The sequence below is a fragment of the Pleuronectes platessa genome, chromosome 15 (genome assembly GCF_947347685.1).
Source record: "Pleuronectes platessa chromosome 15, fPlePla1.1, whole genome shotgun sequence".
Lineage (NCBI taxonomy): Eukaryota > Metazoa > Chordata > Actinopteri > Pleuronectiformes > Pleuronectidae > Pleuronectes > Pleuronectes platessa.
In genome coordinates this window covers 12,016,291-12,038,017 of record NC_070640.1, presented here as the reverse complement: position 1 = coordinate 12,038,017, position 21,727 = coordinate 12,016,291, and the positions used below count along the sequence as shown (strand labels likewise).

The 21,727-nt window shown below is 40.2% G+C and overlaps 1 protein-coding gene across 1 annotated transcript; it reads right to left on the bottom strand.

Annotated features, from left to right (window-relative positions):
* Positions 1-1,997: 1,997 nt before the first annotated feature.
* Positions 1,998-19,420, bottom strand: nectin1a (nectin cell adhesion molecule 1a). The gene is made up of 10 exons (XM_053441567.1): positions 18,937-19,420; positions 7,653-7,765; positions 6,849-7,107; positions 5,821-5,938; positions 5,361-5,542; positions 5,159-5,276; positions 4,786-4,937; positions 4,495-4,627; positions 4,309-4,372; positions 1,998-3,043 (listed from the first exon to the last, which is right to left on the bottom strand). Exons 1-10 carry the CDS (start codon positions 18,992-18,994, stop codon positions 2,729-2,731), a joined length of 1,512 nt encoding a protein of 503 aa, XP_053297542.1. The 5' UTR covers positions 18,995-19,420; the 3' UTR covers positions 1,998-2,728.
* Between the last annotated feature and the right edge of the window lie 2,307 nt (positions 19,421-21,727).

The window sequence follows — 21,727 nt, the reverse complement described above, 5'->3', positions numbered from 1 at the left end:
ATGTGTGAAACTTAAAAACACTGATGAATCCCTCATGGATATATAAAGCCAGCCTTACAGTAGAAGCACACAATAAAAATAGGGATTAAAAGGATTTATATCTTATTTCTTTCTTTGCCCTTTGGTTGTTTCAGTACGAGTTTAAGGACAAAAAAAAACTGTGAATGCTTCACATACTATTTCAAACTCATTCTGGTGGTGAGGAGACAGCAAAGAAATTATTTTGTGCAGCAAAAGCGAGATAAGAAGATATTTCCCTCTGCTTCCAGTCGTCTGGGCAAGTTGTAAAATTACAAGCTCCAGATTTTAATTTCAGAGGTCATGTGGGGACCAGAGAGCAGAGTGAACTCTACTGATGAGATTAGGATTAAAATAGATTTAGAATTCTGGCATCTTGTAGCGATGCTCTGGGTATCCTCAGAACATGCTGTGATCCCAACCCCTTTTGCAGGCCGCAATTTAAAGACGTAAAAAAAACAAAAAACTGCAGTGTTCAGTTAATGAGATGCTGATCCTGCACTTGCACACAATCTCATCTCTGTAACGCTCATTCTGTGTTTTTTAAAGACGAGGGGTAATTTTTATGTTTGAGAAGCAGTTTCTCAAGGGAGAAAGAGAAGGAGGAGAGACCGTGTGAGTGGAACCGTGAGTGTGTAATGTGAGAGGTTCGTCATGAATGAATGAACAAAGGACGGAGATCAGTTTCCCTCGACTGGCAGAGATGACGACTGGGGGCCACAGTGCAAGAAGGTTTTAGCCTCTCCTCCATGTCCATACACAAACAAACAATCAAGTGAAACTACATGGAGAACCTTGATCATTCAGTAGAGCACACATCTCCACTAACTGTCCCCCTTATGAAACCACATTTAACTTCACGAGAGCTTTTTCTCTTTAAAGCCTTTAATGGAGTCAAGGAGGATTTTGTTCCTCACTAATTAGTGGTTTGTAAGTTGTAACCATCAGTTATATTTTACCTCCATATTCTAGTTAGTCCAAGAGTCAAATTTCCTTTGGCTTGTCTCCAGCAGTGATCAGCCGTCCTGTCGTTTCTGATTGTTTTTACAGTGACGACTCTCAGCTGACACTTGATCCTGTTATTGTTGAGACAGAACTAAACAGAAGTAATTCGCTAAAGCTGTAAGGGTTAAGGCCAGTGAGCGTACGTGTGTAGCGGGGGAAGGGGACAATCAAACTGAAAATAGCCACTCACCTCTTTTACTTCAGCCGTCAATGCTTTTATACACTATGTGTGTCGTTTCTCCTGAGGTTGTTCAATAGTTATCTGATCTGGTCTTGACGTGCACTTTAAAAGTGAACTGGACCTACAATGTATCCCAGCACTTCACAGAGGGAAGCTTATTATGTCTGAGGTGATGACTTTGGATCTGTGCCAATAACCATTGTGTTATTAGCAAATGGTTTAAGTGCTTATTCAGCGATTTCCATTATTTGCCCAAGTGACTGCAAGAGTGAAGAAGGTTGTCAGAGCTGACCTAGGTTAATATACAGAGATAGTGTCACAGCTTAGATGATTTGTTAGAACAAATAAGTCATATCAATAATCATACATTATTTTAAAAAAAACATTTTCAGAAGAAATGCATTGATTAAAATAATAACATCCAGTAATCCAGTAACACATTTTGATGGATTTTGTATCTTGCCATTTTTAAGTATCAAACATATTTCTTTAAGTATTTGATAAGAACAACATACCCGGTATTTATTTTCAAAGTGTCCTACTTCCTACATGTGCTGGAAGTGGTTGACCAATCATAACAGAGTGGGTCAGCTGGCCAATCAGAGCAGACTGGGGCCTTATAGAGACAGAAAACCAAGTGTTTCAGACAGAGGCTGAGGAGAGGAGCTGCAGTAATGGACAGTCTGAGGAAAGCAGAGGAATGTGATGTGTTCTCTGAACCTTAGAGCCTTCAACCCTTTCAAGTAACAGCCTAAATTAAAATTCTCAGTCCAGTGTACACCACTGATACAAGTTCACATGATAACTTTTATTCATAGCAAATGCTAAAAAGTAACGGTTCATCCAACAGCCAGTGTCAATGAATACTAAATTCCACAGATACAACAAACAAAAACATCAACGTCATAGATCACAAAAATGTCTTCTGTAAATAAAAAAATTTCTTTGCAAAGAAAAACATAAATCATTCAAAATACAAGCACAGTAAAAGTACAACATGAGGACAGAAGGTACAACCAGAAGATGAGATCTGGGATTGTCAGAGTGCACAACACAGCTAGGATACAGAGAATGTTGACTTTAGAGATAGAGAAGTAAACCATAATAGGTTTTTGTTATTTGTTGTTGTTTTTTTTGTTTTTTTTACAAAATGATACAAAGGAGGATAAAGTACAGAGTCAGTCACATCAAGAGATAATCCCATACATTCTGTTTAAAGTTTTTTCTCATTCATAAATAATACGTCCATGCAATATATTGCATAATCATTCCACAGAAAAGTCAAATCCACTTTCCCTAACCTAAAACATGGTTCAACAATCTTCCCTTTTCAAAGATAAGATGCCACAATAAAAGACAGGACAAAAGAGAAAATGCTTCAAAACAAAAGCGTCATTGTCTTTTTGAGTTCCAGAGCCGTCCACAATGGTGCAGACAAGTGCAGAGACAACTCCTGACAGTCCAGGGTTCAACGTACATCTCCAGCCTCCTCCTCCTTGGCAAGGTTTGTGACGAGGCGCCGGTTCAGACGTACTGCTCTTTAGGAAAAGTGTATGCCGCCACTCCCGGGGGAGGAGAAGACAGGCCTGGGACTGGGGGGTATTTAAAGATGGCCATGGTGTGTGAGGGAGGAGAGAAGGTGTTTTTCGACGTGTCGGTGCTGCTGCTGCTGGTCGCGGTGGTTGGTAGTGAGGAGTGGTAGGGGTGCTGGGGCAGAAACGACAGCGGGGGGTTGATGGGAGGGGAGTAGGGCTCGGGGTAGTCCTCCTTGTTACAGGCCAGTCTGTAGCTCACATAATCTGCTGTGTTAGGAAGCTCTTCATAAAACCGTCCTGAATGCTGTGGAGACATGAGAGTTATACGTTAAAGCTCAAAATCTATACAATACATTTACACATATAGTTTTACATAGGCTTCCCTGCATCACCTTCAGTTGGCACAAAATGCTGCGAGGATTATAACTGGTTTAAGAAAACATGGCCGCCTAACACTGATTGTGGCCTCGCTGCATTGGCTTCTTGTTTGTTTTCCCTTTTATCCTAAAACATTATTGATAACTTTACACAACCAAGCATCTGTGAATATCACGGATTTACTAACTCCTTGTGAGCCTGCACGCCATCTTAGATCAACTGATTGTCTTCTGGTAAATCCCAATTGGGGACTAAAGGATAAAGTACAGGCCCCAAAACTCTGAAATCAACTTCCCAGCTGAGATCAGAAATGTTACATCTATTACTGCTTTTAAATCCCTTCATAAAATATTTCGTTTCTGGATGAATTTCGTTATATTCTACTTACTTACTCATTGTTTGGTTGTTTATGTTCATTTCATTTTTTACGTTTTATCCTATTTTGAAGCACGTTTGTAACTTGGTAAAGAAAAGATTAAAAGCCTATTGTTATGATCACATTATTATTAAAGATTCTGAGCTTGTAGCGTTACTACAGAGGGCTGTTTGATCCCCTAGTGTTTTTTCTCATCATGCTCATGAGGATGAGCTCATCTGTGACACAATAAACTTTCCTGCCAAAGGTTTTAAGGCTTTTTCACTGACCTACGGTTTGCGGTTTCTGTTTCAGGAAATGCAGCAATTTGCCAACAAAGATAGAAAAATAAAACTACATGCAAGTAAACATAGATGTATATACCACAGGTTTCAAAATGTTCTAAATAGTGCATTCAACACAATTAACACATTGACACATGATGCATTTTGGTGAGGAAACTAAATATAACAGAAACCTCTCACTGTAATATTAGAGATGAGGACTGATGTAGAGTAGAGACTACTTGCAATTTGTGAAGTGATGCATTGTAGTGGCTTCTTTTTTTTGTGACAAAACTTTTGAGAAGAGCTGAAGGGAGAGGGTGAAGTGTTTTCTGTAGCAGCTGCTTCATGTATTATTCAGCATCAGCTGCCAATGACTCTACTATTACCAGCCAGCATTAATTCAATTGAAAACTACATTATTATACGACCATTATAATTCACACTCAAATATAACAATAGGTAGTGTGGAACTGCCATCACAAATTATAAAAATCTGAGGGAAAATATTTTTCACAGCTGTATATGAATTATAGATACAAGACACTGTACCTGGATATCGTCTCCTGGTCTTTTCCTTATCGGCTGGGACGGTTTTCCTGACTGAGAATCATTTCTGATCAAGGAAGAAAACAGAATAAAGATGGATGATGAGGATGGTATTGAAGGACACGAACCATAAAGGGACAAAGAGCAGGGGAAACAAAGGGAAGATAAGATAATGTGGTGTTTACATACGAGGAGTTGTCCTTTCTACTTCTGATTTTGAGCACCAGGACTGTGACAGTGATGCCCATGAGCACTCCGGCAGCCAGCAACAAGGCGATTACACTGATGACATCACCTGATGCTATCTGCGGTAGAGGCTTTTCTGCAGAGAAAGACACAATAATAAAAATTCAAACATACATGGGAGCGCAAAGAAAAGTATAACACAAAGCAACAGCAGGATCAGATGCAATAATATTGTCAGCAATACTTGTTCACTTATCATCAAAACAAATGACCCCAGAGCATAAGTGAACGTACCTATGACGCTGACCTCCACAGAGCCCGATCGTGTGCCGATGCTGTTGGTGGCATCACACACGTATGTACCTTGCAGGTCATATGTGACCGGCCCCTTAAAGCTGAGGACGTTGTCACGGATCTCAGCACTGTTCGGTATGGAGCCATTATTCCTGCAGAACACAAAATATTACACCAAAGCAATCTGGAAACACATTGAGAAACAAATTCTTTACCTGCACACATCGTTAACAGCCTCAGACACCAACGTGGTGAAGGTAAGAAACATTGTATTTGGCAGGTGTGTGCAGGGGAAACGTGTGACACGTCTCCATTTCACTCTGTGTTCTTAAAAGTAAGAAATAGCAAATGAGTTACAGAGAGTTGTACTCACAATTTCCACTGATACAGAGAGACGGTTGGGTTGGCATCAGCCTGGCAGCTCAGCTGGACGTTCTCTCGGTTTAGATACCAGTTTCCATCAAACCCGTCCACTGAAACATCTGGCTCATCTGGTAAACACACAAATGGAAAATTCATTTTGATTCAGAGACTGTGTAGTTATGAGGTTACTGTTACAAATGAGCGAGACTCACACTGGATGTCGAGGGTGACACTGTCAGTATAGACTTCCTCGTTGTAGCTGGTGACACAGGTGAGCGTCTCCTTGTGTGTTTCTCTGCTTGGCACCAGAATGTAGTCACTCTGAACAGTGAACGTCCCGTCTGAGTTCCTGTACTCTCGAGTGGTCGCCTCTCCCGGCACCTTCGTCTCCCAACTGCTCACACCCACGAGGAACCAATCAAACACAGATGTAGATAGATATTGTAAATGTATGAACTCTAAATAAAAGGCAAGGGTTTCCTTAATGGGCTTGTAGGAGAAGAAGAAGCAGAAGATTTAAAATTCAATAAGACAAAAGCGTAGAAGTGGTAAAAAAACATCTAGGACAGTGTAGCAATGCCAACCATGATAAAGGCAGGGCTAAACACTCCTCATCTCTAAATCACACACACACACACACACAAAAAAACACACACACGCGCACACACACACCTAATGATACCCGCTGGTTTTCCATTGGCAGAGATGCAGGTGGCCACAGGTGTTTTCAGATTGGACGAACGAGCCACCAGCGTCGGGGTGGACAGACTCATCTGAGTTGTCGGGCGAACTGAGGGGATTAAAATGAACAGAGATGATCAGACATGAGAAGGTGTATTGATGTTTAATTTACAGCCCGTCCAGGGTGCGGACAGGTTAAAGCTTTCCCTGCACTGGCTTGTTCTGTCCTTATTGCTGCTGCCTAGCAACAGATATGAAGTTGGACATTTCGAAAGAGTATGAATGTCCCCTGGTTTGTGTACCATTTGTTGTGCAGTTGAGTTTAAGCGTGATACTCAGGCGTTGGTCGTGTCCTTGCTTGCTGGCAAAATTACCACATTACTATTGTAGCCTTTGTTGCTAGGGGATGGAAGGATGCATTTATAGACCACATTTGAAGGAGCCTTCAAAATGGTACAGTCTTGTCACGCCACTGTGACGCAATCGGTCTTCAAATACAGGCTCTGAAGGATGTGGCCCTGAATTAAGATACAGCTTTTCTGTTTTGTATTGTTTCCTATTATGTATTTTAAAAGTCTATGAATGGCCAGACATTGCAAAGGAGCTTAGCCAATGAATCCTGTTGTATGTAGCAATGGTTCATATATTTAGATGTGTGGCAAATGATGATGTCTCAGCACAGCAGCCAGAGACAAACCAGTTGTGTTTATTTCTTTAAACAACCAAATAAATAAAAACAGCTCAACTTAAAGTGCCAGCTATTTCAGCTGGAACCTGGGCTTTGTAGCTCAGGTTAGTTCAGTCCTTCTCCCTCAGTCTCTCCTCGTGTTTGTCTCTCAAGTTCCTGCTGCTGCCTTTTGAATCCAGAGAGAGCTAATTGGCCATCTACTCTCAAATCTCCATGGTTTACCTGGAGGTGCTCACTGAGGCACCTCCACAATATGCTATAATAATAATAAACACAACAAATCCAAATATTCAACAACCTCTCCTCAGATCATCACCCATGTGTGTCTTACCGTAGACTGTGAGGTTCACAGCGTTCTCTCTGTTCCCTGCGGGAAACGTGGTGTATTCGCAGATGTAGCTGGACTCGTCAGTGAGGCGGAGCGAGGAGAAGGTGATGGTGGTGTCTTCAAGGGTCGGAGTTCGTCGCCTCACTGCCGCATTCTTGAAGGTGACGCGGTCCCTGTAGGGCGGGGCCACGGACACACCCAGGGAGGGGTTGGCAATCGCCACGTTCTGCTTGGTGCCATTCACCAGTTTCTGCCATGTTACCTGAGATGGACCCAATGTAAGTTAAGGATGGGCTAAGAAGACTTTGACTTTATACTAAAAAGACAACCTCAACTTTTTATTCTATTACATTTATTGAAACGATGCTCACTAAGACTGAAAATGTTGAGTTTAGACTCATTTTAGATTGAGGACTGTCTTAAAAAACAGCAAAATCTGCATGTTAGAATTAAAAATGTAATTGTATTCATTTGTTTTAGTCAAAGGATCATTTCAGGATCAGTCACTTTCAGAACATATTCCCGAAGCCTTTTTCACACAGTGACACAGTGAAACGACCATTAATAATCCAGTTTAATACGCAATGCAAAATCCGGTTTCTGATGCAAAAATATGGCTAAATTAAATGATTCACTCAATGTATAAGAACGTAGGTTCAACAGATAACTTAAGAGCAGATATACACATGGACAGAGTTTATGCTGAAACATGGAATCTGTGCTCTGAGTGTCTATGGTATCATCGGATTTGGGAGTTTTTCTATTTAATGTATAGTAATCCATACGTTCAAGAGGACAACTGAATACCTGTGAGATTTTGACAGGGGGGAAACTGTTGATGAACCGACAGCGGAGATCCACCTTCGACCCAACATACCCGGCCTTCCCGTCATCCATCTCCACAGTCTGGGTTTTTATTCCTGAGGGAGAAACCTGAGTGTTAAAGACCTGAAAACCTGCTAACCTAAACTGGGCACACATACAAATATGCATACACACACGTTGGCAGCATCAGACTGGCACGCTCTAAGCTGTTCACAGTCAGCGCAGCACGTTGAGCCTATAAAGTGAGCTAAGCTGTCAAAGATGGTACATTTTAGCAGCGTGAGAGGTGAGCTGAGGTCAAAGGTCGTGGATTAGAGTGAGGTATAAATAAGCACGATTTGTTTGGTTACTGCTCCCACTGACTTACTGAGCACCGCAGAGCCACAACCGCTTCCTGAATGTACACGAGTCACGTGTGTGTCTGTCAGCTGAAGTAGCATCATACTCAATCTGACAGGTTCACAAATATTCTCAATATCCCTCATTCAACGTCAGTCAATGACTCTCAGCCATCTTTGCGTGCATCTCATCTTTTCATTAATATATTTACAAACTTAAAAAAATAAAAAATGGTTTATTTTTTGGTTAATCGGTTTGAAAACCCTTTACCTCTATAAAGCGGCAGCAGGCAAACAGTTTATAATACGTGCTGATAAAGGGGAAATGCTCAAGGGACAGTTCAACCATTTCAAATTGTTATAAGACGTATAACTTTGCCTGAAAGTATTATCCCATATGTATTATAAATGTAATGATTTGTTATGTTATTTATGCATTTTTACTTATATGGAAAACATATAATGCCCAAAAAAGTCCTTCATCAGAAAATTAAAGACAGTGCAAATATAATGTAATAAGAATCTTAAAAAGTACCACAAAAGTCTATTATTTTATTTTGTATGTCTCAAAGAATGTCATCATGGCAAAAAGCCATTCCTCACAATAGTATAAAGGACACCCTAGGTTTTGTTATGGAAATTAAACTTGATAAGGTTTCATTGGCTGCAACAAATTCTTTCGGTTACTTCTCTCAAACATATAAGACCACGACCCAGACAACCAGAACATGAATATAGATTTTCTGCTGCTAAATTATAAAGAGTGAATGTAACTCATATGTTTGAAATATTGTGCTTGAAAAAAAAAAAATGATACGATAAGTCAGAGTTCATCCTGCGGAAAAATAGTTCCAGGTTATTGATGGAGTATTGATCAGTCCATTAGTGATCTAGTCTCTGACATCAAAACTACAGCTGACCACTCTGACCAGAGTGTTCTCCATGAAGTAGGCTCAGCTTTGTTACAGCTTCCTCTAGAAATGCGCACATATTTTCTTACATCTAGCTTTCTATTAGCATTAGATTCAATTATTTAAAGTCAGGACAAAACAATATCTTACAATCTTCTTTAAAAGAACAAGTTGGAACCAGAGACAGAGGAGAAGTCTGCAAAAACACACTTTGTTATGATAGAAAGAGCAAGAGTTCATCTAGTGTCAGATCTGAAGACTGTGGGGGTGTGGTAAGGGTGTTAGCATCTAATGTAAGAAATTGCATCACTATACTGGATGACATTTAAAAAAAATTTCAACAATAACCCAAATAAAGGTCAAGCACAGGATGTCTCTGTACGAGAATAGAGAGGCAATCAGCCCTGAAATACAGTGAAGAATCGAGGTCATGTGCCTGTAGAGAGATAATTTGATCTTAATTTAAATCAACAAAAATTACCTAACAAGACTGTACATAAGGCTTATTAAGTTCAATGAAAGGTATAACTTCTTATACTTGTAGCTGTTTTAAAGTGTGGGCGATAGTACAGTTTATATATATTGAATTTAATTCAATTTGTACCGCGCCAAATCATAATATACATTATCTCAAGGCACTTTACATAGGAGGTCAAGACCTTAAGAATCATAGAGAACCCAACAGTTCCCACAATGAACAAGCACTTTGGTGACTGTGGAGAGAAAAAACTCTCTCATTGACTGGAAGAAACCTCTAGCAGGACCAGACTAGACCGGATGGGGTGAGCGGAGAAACCGTTGAGTGGAGGAGAGATGGGTGGAAAAGAGGGGAGAGAAGAGAGAGAGATAGGGGGAGGGGGAGGAGAGGGGTAGAAAGAGGAGAGAGAGACCAGGAACAGTTGTGCACCATCAGGTTTCAGCTCTGACTAGTTATAATGAAAACAATTAGAGCGTAAATATGTTATTAATGATAGCAACAAACATCCTATTTATATATATATAAACATATATATAAAATAGTATAGACAACACCATATTCTCCGAAGCTTAAGTGTCACTGCACTTTTAAAACTGCACAAGGTCACTTAAGACCTGCACAATTTTAGAGAATGTATTGACTATAGTATTGGTTAAATTGAGGTACAAAATCAGTGTTTCATTCGAAATCACAAAAACATAAATTTGACTGATGAAAGACAGAATCTTGTGCTTTATTTAAAGTTGATTTATGATACACTGATAGAGCACGAATTCACATTGGAAACAAACACCATGTTACATTATAAGTACGTAACTATTTACCTGCAAGCTGAAGATAAAAAACACAAAAGCCTCAATTAGATGAAGATCATCAGAGAGCGAGAATATTATTCCTACATTTGTTTGGTCTTGTTTTCAATATAAATCCTAGAAGAAATAATTCAATATGCAAATATTTGGTATATGGTGTGTTTGTGCATGTTCTATAAATATAAACATGCATATAAAAGCTTGGAAACGCCTTTATCTTCCTCCACCTGCACTGCTGACATCCACGAGTTTTATAGTTTTGCACTGGAGTGGTATTTTATAACCCATTGTGTGTTTGTGTGGGTCAATGGGAGGGGAGAAGGCCAGCAGTGGGAATAGATTACAGCATTTAGGATAATAAACCGCATCTGCATCGGAAACTCTGTGGTCCATTTGATGGTGTACATGTACGCTGATCACGATTGCAAAATGTTTTAGCCGGAAATATTGTGGATTTAACCATTACAAATTTGTTTGTGCATTTTTAAGCTTCTGTTGCAGACGAAGAACCCTTGGTTTAATGTTATGTGAATGTTCTGTGATTAACTCAGGCTCAGTTTCATCAGCTTTAACCATCTCATGTTAAGGTCAAACACACTCTGAACTCCACTGACCTTATTATGGTAGATTGATGACAGGACTTTGATTATGGATTACGAGCAAGTCAGTTTGTAATTTTAGCCCTGTCTTCTAATGAAGGTTTGATGGTTTAAGTCTATTTGTTAATTTGATTTTGATAATTTTTCACTTCATTAGTTTATTTTTTGGTGCCCCTCTGTAACCCAGTATGACAGAACCTAGAATAAAGTCAGAAGAGGATTATACACAACATGTGTTAATACTGGGTCAGTAGCCGTAGGATGCCAGGAGGACAGGAGGACATTCACTGACTTTCATTGAGATAGATAAAGAAGACACAACAATGGTTTGGTGAGATGAGCCAGGGTTTACGTACATTTGTCCAACAGAGAAGCTCCACATGAAAAGTAATTTACTGGAGTTATAATACTCCTCAGATTTGATGGCAACACAACTGTTGACCTGTTCTGTACGACTCATCAGCCTGGTTTCCCTGATGCATCCACCTCCAGCAATAAGAAAAAATACTTCAGCTTAAGACATAATTTGTCTCCATAAAAATATGTATTCTATCCCACTGAAATATTTCTTTCACAATGAGGAGATAAAATACCTTTCACTGAAATAAACCAATTTCTTTGGCTTTGTTCGGACCCCGTATTAACATACACTCCTGATCAAAATCTTAAGACCAGTTAAAAAATTGCATGAATTTGCATTTTGCACTGTTGAATCTTAGGAAGGTTCTAAGTAGAGCTTCAAAATGCAAAAAGAAGAAATGGGAACAAGAGACCAAAAGTTGTGAGCAGGCAATTTATTGAAAACAACAATTTAACTCAAATAGGCTGTTCATCAGCTGATCAAAAGTTTAAGACCACAGCCTTTAAAAGCCAAAATCTGTGCAAAAATTTGGATTCCATGTCATTTCCTGTCAAGTAATCACACTGTGAAGATCTCTTGATGGCAAAGGCAAACGTGCCATCGCTGCTGAGGTTGCTGAGGTTGGACACAGTAAGACAGTCATTTTGCATTTCTTAAAAGATCCTCAGGGTTATGGAACAAAAAAATCAAGTGGTAGACCCAAAAAAAGCTCACCGGCGCTGAGCCGGAGGATCCGAATGGCTGTCCGTCAAGACACGGGACGATCCTCGTCCCAAATTAAGGCCATTACTGGTGCTGACTGCAGCCCAATAACCATCAGACGGCATCTGCGAAGGAAGGGCTTCAAAAACAAGAAACGTCTTCAAAGGCCACGTCTCCTTCAACGCCACAAAATTGCCCGTTTAGACTTTGCAAGGGAGCACCAAACATGGGACATTCAAAGGTGGAAGAAAGTTTTATTCTCTGACGAGAAAAAATGTAACCTTGATGGTCCTGATGGCTTCCAACGTTACTGGCATGACAAGGAGATGCCACCTGAGATGTTTTCTACGCGGCACAGTGGAGGGGGCGCCATCATGATCTGGGGTGCTTTTTCCTTCAATGGAACAATGGAGCTCCAGGTTGTGCAGGGGCGTCAAACAGCAGCTGGCTATGTGGAGATGTTGCAGCGGGCATCCCTCGTGACTGAGGGCCCTCGTCTGTGTGGGAACGACTGGGTTTTTCAGCAGGACAACGCTCCAATTCACAATGCCCGTCTGACCAAGACTTTTTTCCAGGAGAATAACATCACTCTTTTGGACCATCCTGCGCGTTCCCCTGATCTTAATCCAATTGAGAACATTTGGGGATGGATGGCAAGGTAAGTTTACAAAAATGGACTTCAGTTCCAGACAGTGGATGCCCTTCGTGAAGCCATCTTCACCACTTGGCGCAACATTCACACTAGCCTTTTGGAAACACTTGCATCAAGCATGCCAAAACGAATTTTTGAAGTGATCAACAATAATGGTGGAGCTACTCATTACTGAGTCAGTTTTTGACACTTTAATTTCTGTTTTAGGAGTTTTTTTTTTTTTTTTAGCTGTGGTCTTAAACTTTTGATCAGCTGATGAACAGCCTACTTCAGTTAAATTGTTGTTTTCAATAAATTGCCTGCTCACTACTTTTGGGCTCTTGTTCCCATTTCTTCTTTTTGCATTTTGAAACTCTACTTAGAACCTTCCTAAGATTCTACAGTGCAAAATGCAAATTCATGCAATTTTTTAACTGGTCTTAAGATTTTGATCAGGAGTGTACTTCTGAAATGATTCCATCACAAGCAGACAGCTCTGTGTTCATCAGTTCACGTCTGGCATTAGCATGTGTCTCCTCATGTGTCTCCAGAGACCAGAGCCCAGAATGTGGCTGTTTATGTCCCACAACCCCTCTGGATGTAGTCTCAGTGATCGGATCTCAAATGGGTCAATAACTCTTAATTGTGTTCACACCTGAATTTACAGCTGTCCACATGTGAAGTTAAAACCAAACCAATGGGACTTTTCTCTAAAGACGACCCATCAAAGTCACATACTCAATACTCTAAAGCTACATCCGCACCAATACATTTTAAAATCCAAATGTATTGGTGCGGATGTGTTCCTAATACAGGACCGGAGTTTACACACTAAACGGGGCAGCAGTGTTTCCAGAACGTTAAATCTAGAGACACCAAAACTCCGGAGTAGTGTGGGGCAAGTGTAAATGTAGCAAAAGTGAATTTTTTGAAAACTAAAAGGTTTTAGTGTAGATGTGGCCTGAGAGTCGTCCCCCTACTGAGCTCTGTGGCTGAGCTGATTAGGGGCTTTAGGTGGAGGCAGAGCAGAAAGAGAGCCCACAGCTGACACACACACACACACACACACACACACACACGTTTATATCTCGTTGCCCACCTTCCTCTTTTCTGCTGGGTCCATTCACATTCTTCTTTTGTTTAGACTATAGGAAATGAGCTCAGCAGTCGACAGGTCAATAATACATAAACAGCAGCACACAGGCAAGAGACGATCATGGGAACGTAACCAAAACAATGGCAATATTGTTTCACACTTGAATGTTCAGCATGTAGGAACAGCAAGGGCTTCACAGCATGCTGCTGGGCTTTTTGTTTATATCCTGCAAAGGATATCCTCCCATCTTTCTTCATTAAGTGAATCTATTTTCAGCCTTTTCTTGTCTCTCTGTGAGGGCAATGGAGAGACAGTGGCAGATGTTTCTGGTTATTATGAAAAAATGTGGGAGAAACACTTGTGTGTAATGTAAAATGTAATGTCAATCACATACACTCTCTGATGGCTGTTTCACATTTCAGCTCACAACGATGAAATGTAAGCTAGATGCAGCAATACAAATTTACAAAAAATAAGACAGACATCACAATATACACCGAATTAAAATTTATATGACAATAGTATTTGTTGTCATATAAATTATTGAATTCGAGAGATAACCTGAAGGGAACATTAAAGGTGCTATGTGTAAGTATTTTCATTTAAAATATTCAAATTAAAAAGATCTTTAACTATCGACAAAATGTGATGAAATAACCGTTTGACATTACATCAAAGATGTCCATGTATTGTGTCACACAGATATTTACTGAAGTTACCATGTTAACTATCCCTGGCCTGTTTCGCTTTATAACACGACTCAACCTAACCTCAAGAGGAGATAGTGTGACATGATAGCATCCAACATGAAAGGATGAAGAAGCAGCACGGCCCAGAGGAAAAGAAGTGATATCACTTTTTCCTCGAGATTGGTGAACAAGTGTAGCTGTAAATACTAAGTAGTTTTTCTATATAAAATCAGCACACACATCCAAAACAATCCAGAAGTCACTCAAATCCACCAACATTAACCTGCAGGATTCACTAGATGAATCCTCTCGGGACTATGAATGTATGGCTAAAATTGTACAGACCAATGTAAAATGATACAGATTTTACTAAGTGTAAGGGCTCTATTTAAACAATCTAAATTGTTTTTTTAAATTACTACACCAGACGCATAGTTCAAAGGGTTATCCTTAATTATATATGGTCTTTATGTTATAAACCATTCAGAATGCCATCACCAAATCCCTTTAAACCCCAGTTGCGCTTTCACCTTGGTGGATTGCCAATATAAATGGGATTAGTGTGTGTACAATGCATTTGACCACACTCATGGGATTAAGTGCATTTGCTAGTTAAACAACTGGGCACTGCACAGACAATGACAAATGCATTGTTCTGACCCTGTAGGACTTCATGCATCACACTGATTTGAGTTCAAGAAAAGGCTCCTCACACATTAAGGTTCATAAAAACTACATAACATCAGCAGCCATAAGGAGGAATGACAATCGCCAGTACTGTTAAATTGGACGTCTTAACAGATCTTTCATGCTTGCAGTATGTGTCCAGATTAAAAATAAGAAGGTGACATCATTGTCTGCAGTGATGCTAAAAATCATCACATTACACTGCAATGCTTCACGGCCCATCGAACCACATGTACCTCCAGCCTCCCTCACCAGGCTACCAGACGGCTACAGATACAGAGAACCTCTGACCTCATGCAACAGACGAGAAAATGAAAAACCCAGGGAGAACGAGTAGAGGACAGATTAACTGTTTAATCTTTAGGCCATCAAATCTGTGATTGATCTGGGATTACACTGTGTATTTGTGTCTTTGGCCTTGTGACTTACAATGTAGGGAAACCTTAGGCAGAATGAAGAATGAGCGAAAAAACACACAATGGTCAAACTAAAGACTCATATGTGATATGACTACTCTACACCACCACCTGCAACTTTACTCTTCAAATATTTTCACATTTTACATGGCATCTCTCAACAGATTGCGTAGCATCACAGCAAACCAGCAACTTTACCAAAGATGAACTCTGACATTTGGATATCCACTTTACCAAATGATATGCACTGCTGCCCATTTTTTCCTGATTGAAATTGAGAACTCTTCTTCTCCCCTCGTTTTTTTCCGTCCCTAAAACGATTGTAATCTCTCATTGTTTATGACTGGTATCTGTGCAGACACACACACAGACGAGTACGCATGCATGTAGATGTTTGCATGTTTGCGTGGGTGTGTAATCTCTGTGACACTACAGGAACCCGGAGTGTGTGTTTGGCCGGTGTTCAGCGGGCAGCTCACAGGATTACGATGACTGTTACTGCTGCATCTGGGTTTTGGGACATGAAGGGAGAATATAAAAGATGGAGAGAAATTAAGAAAGAAGTGTGTGGAGGACGAGAGAAGAGGAGGGAGAAAAGGGGGAAATGGGGCTTCAAATGAGCAGACTGTGGTGCAAAAAAGTGAATGACACAAAATGGAGGGGGGGGGGGGTAGAAGGGCTGTGTGTTTCTGCTGGATTATTTCTGTGGAGCAGCGTCTGTGTGATCCAGCTGTGGACAGTGGATTATGCTAAAATTCATGAGGATGTCTGTCTGTCCGCCTTGTCTGGGTCTTTCCGCAGAGAACTTTTCTATGCAGGGGAAAAACATATTAGTGTCTCCCCGTGACAGCTCCCTCATCAATTTAGTGGCAACCTCACAGGGCGCTGCCAGCCCCGAGGAGCCACTCTGAGTAGGAGCAGACAGACACGCTGCAGCGACAGTCAGCCGGCTGATGGGACTTGGCAGCGATCACGTAGTTACACTCTTGCTGCTCCCTGTGCCGCTCTAATCCACTGGTCTGTCCTTCAACATGACAATCCTACACACATGGTGCGACCTCACACTCGCTAATAACACATACACACATGTATTGCACACCAGCAAATTACTGCTCAACTGGCCAACTGGGGATGGGGGGTTACCACAGACTGAATGAAAAAAGCAATCCCAGCAGATGCAGCAGCTGAACACTTCCGTATGCTGCCACAATCGTTTTTGACATGACGTAGCTTGTGTACTACCCCTGCCCCACCCCCCTTGTAATACACAGCTACAACTCTGATGCCAGCTGCATGTTTGGCCCCCAGCTTAGTGTGATTACACCAATGCACCTGTTACTATGAGGCAAGAGTTAGACACACAGAACTCTGGAAAATATGCAGAGGCCATCTGCCGGAGCAGCCAAAGACGAGGTTGTTCATAGTGGAGTTTGGACCGACTGAAAAATACACACCAGTCCGCTGAGGCTGTCTAATTTGCATTGATCAAGAATAAAGTTGTTTAGTTTCAGAAAGTAAATCATTAAGATTTGCAGATGAAAACGATTAAAACTGACACTACCATACTGAGCATCAAATACAACATCAAACATCAGTGAAAACAAGAAAATCCCTGAAGCTACAGAATAAATCACATGAAGAATAAACTTAATTTTGAAAATGTATAATAACGGTTACAAATCCCTTCAGTGATAGTTTTATTAAACCATTTACTGCTGATAAGTTGTTAGATTTCAAGCGTTTTGCTTGCCACTGTGATATAAATGTTACTATTAGGGCAATGATTAATATGAGGAACAACTTTGATCTTTAGACAAGACAAATGTCTCTCTGAGAAACCAGGGTGTTGATCCACCATATGATGTATGTTACTTTCTCACCCTCACATTCACCTAACAGAGACTTTACAGCACGGGGGATTTGTTGTGGTTGTAGACATTAAGAAAGATGTTACACTCCAGGGGTCTGAGATAGAGCAGAAGACAGGATATTCATCACCTATTCTATACATCAAAGAGGTTGATGTATAACATTTGTTCCCTCACTAGGAGGGGCTTGGAGGTGTATAAAGTGTTCCTAATTCTTGTATGTCATTGCTCATTGTATGAAATCTATTCCATGGTCTTGTACATTGATGCCCATCTGCAGATGTAGAATAAACTTCCAGAAAGACATTGTAATGACTTGTGCTTGACTATTGAGAAATTCCCATGACACCACCTAGTGGTTGGCTGCAGTATGGATCATAAATCAAGTCTCCTCCATGTTAGCGTTATGGACATGGACCAGAGTAAGAAGTAAAACAATTTTTAAAAAATGTGGGTGTTTTTATCACATTGATGTCTGTTCAAATGTAAATTTTTCTGATAAATTTTGTTTAATTAGTCATAAAAACAAGGTTAAATGTCATGATTGACAGCTGAGACTAACAGTGATTGGATGAACGCGTGTATTGACAAGAGCTCGTTACCATGACTCATCACCTAAAAGTTACAGCGCAGACTCTGGATCCAAATGTGCAAGATGGCGGCATTCATATCTAGAATATTTAAACTTAAAATATGAATAATGGGAGGAGATGGAAACACATTGTCCACATTCAGATAAGATTATCATGCAAAAGGATTTTCCACAAGCAGGTGATACACTTATTTCAATTTAAAATGGTTTATAAATATAAATAAAACATAAGTCAATCATTACCTCTGCCAAGGAGGTTACGTTCTCAACCCTATCCATTTGTGTTTGTTTTTTCATTTCTGAGCAAGATTATACAAAAACAACAGACAGAATTTCATGAAATTGTGGAAGGATGCTTTATAGCTTAGGAAGAACCTATTAAATATTGATGATTGATGTGTACCAGTATCTGGAGGTAGATTCAGGAGTATTTAAGGAGCGGTTTTCTATAAGTGTGTGAAATCTGGTGCTGCTTGATTGAATATAAGGGGACTTTTACTGAGTTCAGTTGTGTGGTATAAAGTATAGTAAAGTATAAAGTGGTGATCTTTTTATTTATATTTTACCACATAATGAAGATAATGAAGATATAGATATTGTGAAGATGAAGATAATAGAAGTTAACAGACTCATTAATGTTTGATTCATTAAACATGCATATGCTACACATTACTAATCTAAAATAGATCAAATATTTTATGAATTTCTAATCATTCATGTAATATAAATATTAAGTAGATTACCTGAATCTAAAAGTGTCAATGTTTCAGATACATGATGGTTGTGAACATAGGAATTAAACAGGTGATCAGGCCTTCACAATGATTAATACTTTGAATTTAATTTACCTCCTAATGTCAGAAATGTTTACTGAACAGTGAATATACAACATGCTGGAGCTGATCCTGATTCTGAATTGTTCTTTGGCACAGTTTTACTTTCAGTCTCTGCCCTGTGTCTGATCTCCTCGTGAGTGATCGGTAGCTATAGATTAGAAACAGATAAATCGACCATGTCCTGCTCCTGACATCCCCAGACCCATCCTAGACCCGCCAGGCGCTAAGAAGAGAAGCAGTGCAGCCATACCTGGAACAACACAGGTTGTTATCAGGAATATCCACAGTCCAGTGTTTTCCATGCCCATGCCACCGGTGCCAGCTTCTCTGTGTGGTTCGATTCCCAGCGTGCACTTGTTTTCTACCTCCTGCCTCCCGGACTGAGTGCAGGTTGCAGGTTCAGCTTCAGCCCCGTGAGTCCTCCTCCCCTCAGCGCTCCAAAAAGCCAACCGAGCTCCCGCTGACTCCGGATCCGCAAACTGCACAAAAACAACAAATGTCTCTCAAACTTATCTCCCCGCCTGTTTGTGCGCGTGTGTCACTTTTTCTTTCTCCCGCTTTGAGTCCGACTCCCCGCCGACTGGTGACGGGGCTGCGGCAGCAGTGTCCGGCTGAGGCTTGGCGGGGATAAAGCCGCTTAACGCGTGGGCAGATTATTTCAGAGAGAGCCTACCTCCCCAGTTCAGTCCACTGTCAGCCCTGTCAGTGTGTGAGGGCTCAGCTGGATGGTGTGCACATTTACAGAAAAACAAAAAGGCGCAGTCAACATGTTTTAAACGAGCAGACTCAATTAGGACTGCAGACAGGGGCGTACTCTACATAAAGGAATCGGATCCCGTGGACCAGTGAAGGCCCCCGTGCTGATCCATCATCCATTGACAAAACTGAGATTTGATCCCTGAGTGGATCCGGGTATGAATTAACTAAACTATAATGGCACTCAGTCCTGAGCAAAGCTCCACCACGGACCAACAGTCCAACCATGTTTAAATTCACTAGATTTTAGATTCACACATTATTCAGATCTGCACCCGATTGCACACATTCAAAAATATCAGCTACATAAATGTGCCAGATTCTTTCATCAAGATCCATATATTTCCCCCCTGTGTAATCAGTAAACGATATTTAGGATCCGCACCAATTTTTTATTTGGTCTTCAAACAAACAAACAAATGCAGATGAAAACATAACCGCCTCGTCGGGGGTGAATAGAAAGGCCCAACACTCCCCTAAAATTAAATCAAGCTGCAACAAACACTTCACACTCATAGATATCAGTCCTCTAGCTAATGTTATTCATTAAGATCCATGAATTATTCCCTGATAAAATGGAGGGTAAAAATGGATCTGGCCTTTGTCTGGAATCATGCCAAATTTGGATGGGTTCCCTCTTAGCCCATCCTTGATTATCTCATGTCCCATTCTTCCAACAAGTCCCATGGAAATCTGTTCAGTGGTTTTAGCAAAATCTTGCTGACAAACAAACCAGCAAACCGACAGAAGTGAAAACATAATCTCCTCGTTCGAGGTCATAAATGGATAATTAAAGGGCTTGGAAATTGTTGTGGTGGGAGAAAACAAATGAATGGACATCGTTTCTTAATTTGTGATCTCTAATAGCTTAATTTGTACTCTTATTTTGTTTCCTTCCATTTTAGCAAATATTGATTTTATGAACTGAATGACATCTGCAACCAAATCATTACACATTTTGTTGTGTAATATTTTTGGGATGTCTAAAGCTTTCATTGTGTGTTTTTTGTTTCATTTAGTTAGTATGTTAGTATTTTTTGTGCTTGCATTTTATGTAGAAAACTTATTTTATTTTGTTTGCTGCCCGAACAGGAAGTCATATTGTCTCATTTGGACCACACTAAAAATTACATAAATCTATTAATTGAAAATAAAGACTTGTACGTGTACAGGGAGTTGTATAGTACAATGTTAGAACACTCAAAAAATATCCCACATGCATTTAATATACTAACACACTGCTGAGATGACTTTTAATGGTTTAGCCATATCTACATGTCCAGGGTGACTTGCAGAGGAGGGAAGCTCAGGAGAGAAACCTTTTGTAGGCAGGTGAGAAATGAGTGAAGCTTGAAAATGAGATCAGGAAGAAAGAGTGAGACAGTGTCTGATGATGAAAATGAACCAGGAAGATGATGTAGGAGGCATCGTGACAGAGAAATGAATTCCTTTATGGCATCAATTCAAAGGATTCAAATGATTATTTGTCAACAAGCAGATTTGTGTAGTTGTATTTGTGTAGATATTAAGTTGGGATCTATAACCAGAGATCAAGAAAATGTCAATTTAGAAAATCACACAGATCTTTGTTGTTAATCAATTGTTTTTTTTAAAAGAACTCACCGTAATTTTATGTTGTTTTATTGTCAAGACAAACTGCTCACAGTGATTAGGCCTTTAGTCAGTATTCAATAACATGTGCTCACTGTGCTGAAACTCTTCTTTGCTTATTATTTCCATGTGCAATTTACCCTTTATGTGTATGTTTCTCTGGGGTTACTCCCTCATTCATACACACATTGCTCATTTGGACAGCAGACTGATTATCAATCAATGTGTCCAATTATTCTCTACATGAGATGGTGACTTGTCCAGATTCCTTCCCATTGCAGTGCATGCTGGGAACAGCACCGTCCTACTACCGAGATCATGAAATGGGTAAAAGGAGTAAAAAGGATTCACAAGCTCACCTGCAAGCTCATCCTACATTATCTAACTTCTTATTATGTTGATTATATCCATACATTATATTTATTTTATCAGTGTGAACATTTAAAAAGTGAGCTGGATATGAGGTGAAACTCTATACCCTCCTGTAGTTTTAAGCAATGTAGGTCATATCCATCCCTACAACAGCAGCCTATTTAACTTCACATGGCCGAACACTGGCACCTAGTGATACAGGCTGTGAACGTGCACCCAACCCACTTTGTTCCCTTTACTGGCCTTAAGGTGGAGACACTGAGCCATGTTTGTGCATGAGTCATTTGGAATGACAGTGCTAG